The sequence below is a fragment of a genome, unplaced genomic scaffold (assembly GCF_019419815.1).
Source record: "Pyrus x bretschneideri cultivar Hongxiangsu unplaced genomic scaffold, Pyrus_bretschneideri_v1 Contig1, whole genome shotgun sequence".
Taxonomy (NCBI): domain Eukaryota; kingdom Viridiplantae; phylum Streptophyta; class Magnoliopsida; order Rosales; family Rosaceae; genus Pyrus; species Pyrus x bretschneideri.
The window spans coordinates 17,482,047-17,491,533 of NW_025999390.1; the positions used below are offsets into that span (position 1 = coordinate 17,482,047).

Below are 9,487 nucleotides of genomic sequence, written 5' to 3' on the forward strand. Positions count from 1 at the left end.
TTAAATAAATAATCAAATTTCATATACTGATGACATAACAATCAAATATTGCATATATATTAATAAGATACTAAGGATATAAAGATCAGATACTAACTACAATATAATCATATTTTGACAACAGGACTCAAATATCAATAATATAGTGAAAAATTAATTATCTCAGTTCAAATTTGAAAAATAATTATTTTGACCAATTTCTCGAATTTTAGCACACTCATGAGGCCATGACTTCCATTTTTTTTTGGACGAAAGTACCCTCAACCATTGCATTTCAAATGGAGGACATGAGGGTCATTGGAAACAAAAGTCTATAAATTAAGTTTCATCCTTTTTGGATTCCAAATTACCCTCAACCGTTGATATGTAATGATATTCTTTTAATGATTTTAAAAAGTTTTAGGCGAATAGAAGCATAAATAAATATATAATACTGGTGTGGAAAAGAATAGGAGCTGATGAAGTAGAAGAATAGCGACCGCTTCTCTTTCTCTTTTGTTTGTTGCTCTCTCTCTCTCTCTCTCTCTTGAAGCCAATAAGCTATAGCTGCGTTTGTTGGTTAAGTTGAGAGAGATATTAGTGAGGAGTCTCCCAAAGAAAGCCACCATTTTTATTTTTATATTTGCAGACAAAACACTCCCTCTCTTGCTACCGTCTCTTTTTTTCAGAAGGGTTGAAGGTGATTGCAAAAACACTCGCTGCAAAGAGCAAAAAAGGAGAAAGAGAAAGACAGACGACAGACAGAGCGACAACACAAACAAGTGTGAGAGAGAGAGAGAGAGGAATTCAAGAAGCTTTCAATACCACAGAAGGGAAAACGATGTCTGAGAGCTTTACACCCTTTCATACTCTGCAACTCCTAGAGGTATATATATTATATATGTGCATATAAATATACTAGATGATGATGATGGTGATGAACAAGTCCGAAAATGATAAAAGTACAGATGAAAAGAGAAAACAAAAATTAAAGAAAAACAACACCAACAAAGAGTAGTAGTACTATCCATTTCATCATTCCTTTCTGCTCTCTCTCTCTTTATTACTATATATATTGTTTATAATAATTCTTCTCTTATTGCTATATTTAATCAGCTTCATGAATTAATGAGTACTCAAATTACTCTTCCATGATGGGTATTGTTTGTTTTTTGCGTGTGTCTCACCGATCCATTTTGAATTGAACAGTAAATCAAGTGTGAAAAGAGAGGGAAGTGAGTACAAACGCAACAAGGGGAAGAAGAGAGAGAGAGAGAGAGAAATATGATGAGGAAGAAGATCAGTACTAGTTTTATAATATGGGCATAGCAACTTTACCGCCACTCCCACCACCGCCACCAAAGGGAAATCTTCATCACCACCACTACTCAATTGATTCAGAAAACTACTACAATCTTCCTAATTCTATGTCCCAAGACTACCACCAAGGCATCTTCACCTTCTCTAATGGCTTCGAGAGATCGGCTATGACAAGCCACCAAGAACAACAGCGGCAGCAACAACACCACTTGGCACAGCAGATCCGGAGGGAAAAGCTGAGGGTGCAAGGCTTCGAAACCCCTGCCCCGTCGCCACTTGTTGGCCTAGACGAGGAAGAATCCAGTGGCCTCCCAGCATATGAAACCGCCGGGATGTTGTCTGAGATGTTCAATTACCCTCCAGGCAGCGGCCCTGGTGGGGCTGCCGAACTACTAGGGCATCCAATGTCAACCAACTATCGGATGATGCCTCAGCCGCAGCAGACTGCTGCCGTGTCTGCTGCGGCCGACTGGTACGGAAGAGTGGGTGGTGGTGGGCTGGGACCATTGGGAGATTCAAAAAATCAGCACCATCCCCAGATTTCAACAATTAATGCAGACTCAGCGGCAGCCATGCAGCTTTTCCTAATGAACCCATCACAACCAAGATCGCCTTCTCCTCCTCCTTCTCACACCACTTCTTCCACCCTTCACATGTTGCTTCCAAACCAATCCACCACCACCACCAATTCACTCCAAGGGTTTTCCGCCGCGTCCGGAGGAGCGGCTTTTGGTCAATTCACTTGGGTTCCTGAGAGTCATCAAGGCCATGAAGGAGGAGGCAATACCGCTTGCGGCGGTGGTGAAATTGGTGGGGTTGTGGAAGGCCAAGGACTTTCATTGTCTCTATCAACTTCTTTGCAGCACTTGGAGGCAGCAAAAGCTAACGAATTCGGGATGGGATCGGAGAGTGCTAGTAACTTATTGTATTACAATAATCAAGGAGATCATCAACATGAAGGTTCTAGTACTCAATACAAGAATTTGGTTTCCCATCATCATCAGGCATTGCATAGTTTGCAGCAAGGTGGCGTTGTAGGCGGTCATCATGTCGGTTTCGGGTCGTCGTCATCATCGTTCGGAGTTGTGAACGTGTTGAGGAACTCCAAGTATGTGAAGGCTGCCCAAGAATTGTTGGAAGAGTTTTGCAGTGTAGGGAGGGGTCAGCTCAAGAAGAGCAAGTTTGGTGGTAGTACTAGTGGTAGGCATAACACCACCACAAACCCTAGTTCCAATCCAGCTGGCACTAGTGGCAGCGGCGGTGGTGCCTCTTCATCTTTATTAAAGGATGTGCATCCGTTGTCAGCCGCTGATAGGATTGAACATCAACGAAGGAAAGTTAAACTATTGTCCATGCTTGATGAGGCATGTAATCTCTCTCTCTCTCTCTCTTCAAAGACTTCTCCTTTTTTATTGAAGACCTTATTGTTTTTTTTTTTTTTTCCTCCCAAGTCAGCGGGACAAACACAGAAAATTCCGGCCACTTACAATTATTTATTAAAATGATAATATATTTCACTGATCAAAATGGGATTGGTGCTGGCTTTAAGCTAGTATACATTTTGGATTTATGTTTAATTAGGATCTAGGAAAACGTGAAACACTACTACTTATAGGTAAGTATGTGCTTAGCAATAAGCAACATTATTTTGATCGGGCAGACCATTAATCAATCAATCAATCATATGGTGTATACTTAGCTTCATATCATCATATTACGTATAGGAAGATATTTATGTATGTGAGTGCCTCTCTGGGTTATGATCATACCGTGCATAGTAATTTTTCGAGGAAGCTATTGGTATTATAACTTAATTAATTAATTGACCCTGTTTTTATTTTTTTATATCAACAAGTGTGTAAGTTTTGTATAATATTTTTATAGTTGGAATTAACGATCATTTTTTTGCCGTACCACTAATTTGATATATGCATTTGTTCTCTTCTTTAATCAAGATAAAAAAAATCCTTCTCAAAAAAAAAATTTGTAGCATAATTATAATACTCTGAAAATAAGAAGACCCACTCTCTCTCTCATTTGATATGACTGTTACACTCTCATTTCTTATGTTTTAATTTTCTCGTACTCAACTTTTCTTGTTTTAGTCACCTTCTTGTTTTCTTTTGTTACACTTTGTAGCTACCCTCTCTAATCTAACATGATCTAGACTTCTTATCTGCTTCTAAAGTTGCTTAGTTACTATCAACATGCGTGTTGCCTTCTTTGGTCAAAAGCTTTGGTTGGTTGTGGAGGAAGATTAATTAACCATGAAAATTGATCTTTAAATTAAGTCGCATATTATACATGATTTAATTTATTTCTTTTTCTTTTTGTTTATGTTTATTTCAAGCCATCAAGTCACTCCAACTTCTTAAAAATGTGAACATTTAAGGCCTCAAGAGATTGTGACTTGCCAGTAACTCCGACATTTGCATTTAATACGTACATGTATAGTTAATGTCGATTACATGTGCATGGTTGCAGGTGGATCGAAGGTACAATCACTACTGCGAACAAATGCAGATGGTGGTAAACGCATTCGATCTGGTGATGGGTTTCGGAGCGGCGGTGCCGTACACAGCCTTAGCTCAAAAGGCCATGTCAAGACATTTTCGGTGCCTAAAGGACGCGATCACTGCACAGTTGAAGCACAGCTGTGAGCTACTTGGAGAGAAAGATGGTGCGGGAACCTCAGGAATAACAAAAGGAGAGACCCCAAGGCTGAAGCTTCTAGAGCAAAGCCTAAGACAGCAAAGAGCATTTCATCAAATGGGCATGATGGAACAAGAAGCTTGGAGGCCCCAACGGGGCCTGCCGGAACGCTCAGTCAACATCTTGAGAGCCTGGCTTTTTGAGCATTTTCTTCACCCGTGCGTTGCCTTTCACCATACTCTTTTAGCTTTACTTGCTTATTGTGATATATAGTTTATGAAAATGACCGTCATGCTATTACATAGGCAACTCTTATTTCAAAGCACACTATCAAGTTAACAGTCTATCAAAGTTAAAAATGATATTTAAGCACACGCAAAATGACTACAATTGTTGATATATATGTTTTAACATAGAGGTGTGCGCTATCGTCATGTGTGTGGGACACGTCTGTATTAGATTTTATTCTAGCAATGTAATTAGTATATGTGTCTAGTTATCAACACTCTTTATATATGATAAGACAATGCTTTGCATAGTAGGCTTTTAGCTGTCATTTGGACCATTAATTATGTTGATTTTTACTTATAATTACGTGACATAAATGTCTAGGTGAAAACATAAATATAGTAATGAAACATTACTTATATTAGTCTAAGTAATGTTTTGTTTTGGTCGAAATTAGTCCAAGTAACGGTAAGTCTTTTATATATGATAGGTACTGATAGCATTAACTAGTTAACTAATTAAGTCAAGCTACGTACAAGTCTTTTCTGATTACTGCTAAAAGGGCTCGTAATTACTTGGGATGTTGTGTAGTCAGCCAAAAGCTGTGGAAAAGAAAATGCATTAATTCACTAAAGCTTCATCATGTCTCTCTCTTTCTCTCTCTTAGAAAATACGAGAGAGAGAGAGAGGAGATTGTACAGTCGAAGATAGCTACTCTGTTAGGTCTAGTTGTTGTGGTGGCACAGGTCAAGCGCTGATGGGCTGAGCTAGGTAGCGATCGATCGGGACTGATATCTTCTCGTCTTAGATTCTCACGCCCTTGCAGTGGTTAAAAAGAGAAATATATTTTAACCTCATGTAGGCTTAGGGGTACAGAATGAGAAAGCATACTAACTCTTTATACGGTCCAGGCAAGGACACTGATGTCATTTTCTTTTCTGGTCTCTTTCTCAGGTATCCAAGCGATGCTGATAAGCATCTGTTGGCTCGACAGACTGGACTATCCAGAAATCAGGTAATTATTTTAGTTTTGGCTTCATCTTATATATATATAATTAGCACTCTAAAAATCTCAATTAGCATTCCAAATTTTTTATAATTAGAAAGAGAAATACACTTGTGAGAAATATAGAATGTGATTTTTAAAATGTTAATAACAATTATCTATATATATATATATATATAGGTTAATATATACGTACGGTATATGAACATTTAGGGACTATATATTCACTATCCATAACTCTTATATAGTTCATTGTTTCTTTCATTTTTTCTTCAGTATCTGAGGGTCCTACACGTTAAATGCATTGTCCCTCCGGGATAATTACCATTTCGTTTTTGCAACTGTATAAGGAAAATCTTGCTAAGAAAGGGCTCCTGTGTATGCATTAAGTTAAAAGTCCATAATATATAGACTGTCGAGTTAACGAAGAAGAAGGAAATGATAGGTAGCTAGATAGAAAGACGAGATGGGATCATGGGAGGGAAGGGACCAGCAGTAGGTTCAGAAGAACTTATATGGGTTTGGATTTTATTTCTCTGGGTTTCTAATTAAGCTTTTCTGTTGAAGAAAGGCAATGTGTTTTCTCTGCCCCTTTCTTTCTTCTTTTAACTTTTTTATTTGTTAAATTTCTTTCTTCTTTAACCTTGGATTCTTTTAACTCCTTGACATAAAATCTGATAAGAGTGAAAACCAACCCCACACCTACAAACAATAAAAAAGAGTTGTGCCATGCAAGTACATAACAGATGAGACATGAGAGTTTGCAGCTTTGATTCTCTCTCTTTCTCTCTCTCTCACACACACACTCACATCAAATGACACCTTCCCTACCACATCTTATCATTCAAGAACCTTAACTTAAAAGACAAAATAAATGCTCCCACTTCAATGGGTCATAGCAAATCAAAGCTATTCATAATATCTTTAATTAACTATGGCAAGTTCATCTATTGTTTCATCATTAGGTCTTTAAACATAGTAAGCTTTAGCAATGTTACTAAGTAGTGTCTTTTGCATTGATTATGTTTTTTTCTTCACTTCAATGTGGTTTATTTGACAAAAAAAATGTGGTTTTCATTGTTTGCTTGAAAAGCCAAAACATATTAGTTACAAAAATCTTAAAACATGTCATAATTTGGAGGTAGTTTTTCTCTCACCTTTATAGAGAAAAAAGATGCTTGGCCTTTATTCAAATCTTTTTTCTCTAAAATAAAATTATTATTACTAAGGTGAGGGAGGTTCGAAACTATGACAATAAGTTAGAGGAGGTGGAGTTTCGAATCTATGATGCATGGGTGAAAACCCAACACTCTATCTCCTAAGACATTGGACCACATGCAGCCTTTAATCAAATCTTACTACAACATACAACAATGCTTGTTATAATAAAATATGCATTTTTGGCATCATATATAGTGATCAATCAGTATTGGTAGTGGAACAACTTATATGAAATGAGTTCATTACCATATGACATCATGATTTAATAATACAATAATATGTGCTGAAAAACTTACACATGTCAATTTATTGAAACAGAACTACACGTTGATGGTGAATCCATTCAATACAAGTAATTCTTGTATAGTGATAAACCCATGGTTTGACTGTTATAAAATCGAAGACTGATTAATTGCATTAATAACTTTGATGCATGACCTTAATAATAAAGTGATTCGGTTTTGAATGCAGGTCTCAAATTGGTTCATAAATGCTAGGGTTCGATTGTGGAAACCCATGGTGGAAGAGATGTACCAGCAAGAAGCCAATGAAGAAGAAGAAGAAATAGGAGGAGGAGGAGGAGGAGCTGCTAGTGCAACAGCAGATCAAGAGAGAGAACGTAACAACAATGCTGGCCTCTCTGCACAAACTCCAACGCCTACAATGACAACTGCCACGACACCACCACCAACAACAAATTCGCCAACAGGTAAAAGATCTGATATCAATGCCTCTGAAAACGACTCTTCACTCATAGCAATCAATAGGCATCAACAACAGCAGCAGCACCACCCCATGATCGCCACCACCACCTCCTCCGCGGTGGCGCCGCCTGCTTCCCAGTGCTTCACCGCCGCGGCTGCCGACAACACGTGTCGCAGTTATGGGACCACCTCGGGTAATGCAAATATTGCAGCTCATCATCATCATCAAAATAGTAGTAATATCGGTTCTTCTACGCTTATAAGCTTCGGGACCACCACGGCAGCTGGTGACGTGTCACTCACTCTAGGGCTCCGCCATGCTGGTGGTGGTGGTGGAAGCAATATGCCCGACAAGAATTCTTCTTCTTTCTCCATTAGGGACTTCGGGGGCTGTTAAGCAATTAATCAGCCACTTATCTTCATTGAGTAATATATCAAACTTCTATAGACAATAGTAAAAAGAAAAGAAAAAACATCTTTAATTAGTTTCTTTATCTTTTTTTCATTATTCTTTTAATTTCATCTCTCTCTCTCTCTCTCTCTCTCTCTCTCTCTCTCTCTCTCTCTATATATATATATATATATATATATATTATAATTATATATCTATACAACTTCCATTCTATGAAGAAAGATACATGGTGAGAAAAGTAGCATTAAGTAATTAGTTGGGGTCTATTGTAATTGTATAGTAGATGGTTTTGCAATTTTTGTTTCTTTTTTTAAAACTCTATGTACTTTAATTAGGTCAGGTACCTTGATAGGAGGTATTTACTAGAATAATATCATGAAATTAAATCATATTTGGAGAAGGGGAAGGAGAGTTACTTTGCACTATATATTCATCATATAAATTGGCTAATGAAGGGATAACTATTATGATCATATATATTTTTCGCATACTCCTATCCTCCCTCTACACAATTTTATTTATTTCTGATTTTTAATCGAATAAATTAAAGGAGAATCAATGAACAAAAATAGATAGGAGCATGTAGAAAGGGAAAACATGTGTGAAATTATTTCTCTTAATCCATCCTCCATGATTGAGTATTCAACAACAAACAATAAATTTATGACTGATTTGTAAATGTTATAGCTAGCCAAAAATCTAAATACTAGCACTACTAGAAATTACTATTGCCTACAAAATTTTGCCCAACGAACCCAAATTTGTTGGGTCAAGTTGTTTTACCCAACAAAAATTTCAGTTGGCCGGGCAAATATGGTCAACATTTAGGGTTTTGTCAGGGGTTTTGCGTGACAGAGACATTTGGTCGGGCAAGAGTCCTTAATTTTGTCAGGCAAACATTTGGCGCAAAGGGAAAAAATGGCGTGTGGTGTGTGAAATCTTGCCTAACAAACCATTAAAAGTTCTATCACGCAAAGGCTTAATTAGTTTTAGGGTTTTGTTTTGTCAAGTAAGTGGATATATAAAGTGAGAGACATGTTTGGCATATTAAATTCCTTCGATGAATTTTGCATTCTAAAACTAGTTTCCACGATCCAGCCGTCAAACTTGTTTGTATATACTTCGAAATCGGATACGCTAAAAATCACTAAAAACAAACATTCAGATTAGGAAATGGATGAAGAAGTCATACCTTCATCACTCTGATTCTCAACTCTTATCTTACCGGGTTAAGGAACGGCAGACGATTGGTTCGCATTTGATAGAAGTGGAGGTTTAGGGGGTTACGCATGCCAATTATGGCAACTAGGTCGCGGATAACATTTATGTAAAGTGTTTCGTTCTACGTTTCAGATTTAAATTTCATTACAATAAACAATGTTTAAATTATGATCGATAATCTAAATTGGTTTCTCTCAGTTTTTCTTGTAGACATCTATGACGTAGAAGAAGGACGAGTACCTAGCCAACCTCCCCTAGCAGCAACCAGATAACCTAATGGAAGAACTGACACCTGATCCAAATGTGTCTTTACAATTGTTGTTGGACAGGGTTGGGCAACAGAAAGGCAAAGAAGTCCATAGCCTAGAAATGGGTCGGTTTGGGACCTCGAAGGTCTTGTCATTCATCTAGCTCTCATCCTCCGACCAAGACGTGCTCTAGATTGTATCAGGTGGAGATAGAGCTAGCGTGCTAATGAGAATAAGTTGAGCTCCAAAAAGAAAAAGAGGTGTACCTAAGAGAAAAAGGTGCTCGTCAGTGAGAAATTGTGCTCCAGCGCAACGAATATATCCGACAATACATTGCTGGGATAACCTAAGCAATCTCAACTTTTGGCATTCGCATTCTTGAGCCCTCAAGCAACCTTCGGGTGTCATTCCCTCTGCCACCTTAGCAACCACACAAGTATTTTAGGTTCTCGTTTAGTTTTTTTCTTTACATAATTGTAAGAACAATTTTTATTTT

The 9,487-nt window shown here is 37.6% G+C and overlaps 1 protein-coding gene across 1 annotated transcript; it reads left to right on the forward strand.

Moving 5' to 3' along the window:
- Window positions 1–436: 436 nt before the first annotated feature.
- Window positions 437–7,627, forward strand: LOC103965206 (BEL1-like homeodomain protein 2). The gene is made up of 5 exons (XM_048589703.1): window positions 437–865; window positions 1,189–2,663; window positions 3,784–4,169; window positions 5,134–5,194; window positions 6,878–7,627. The coding sequence occupies exons 2-5, from the start codon at window positions 1,299–1,301 to the stop codon at window positions 7,505–7,507; spliced, it is 2,442 nt and encodes an 813-aa protein (XP_048445660.1). The 5' UTR covers window positions 437–865; window positions 1,189–1,298; the 3' UTR covers window positions 7,508–7,627.
- The last annotated feature ends 1,860 nt before the right edge of the window (window positions 7,628–9,487 follow it).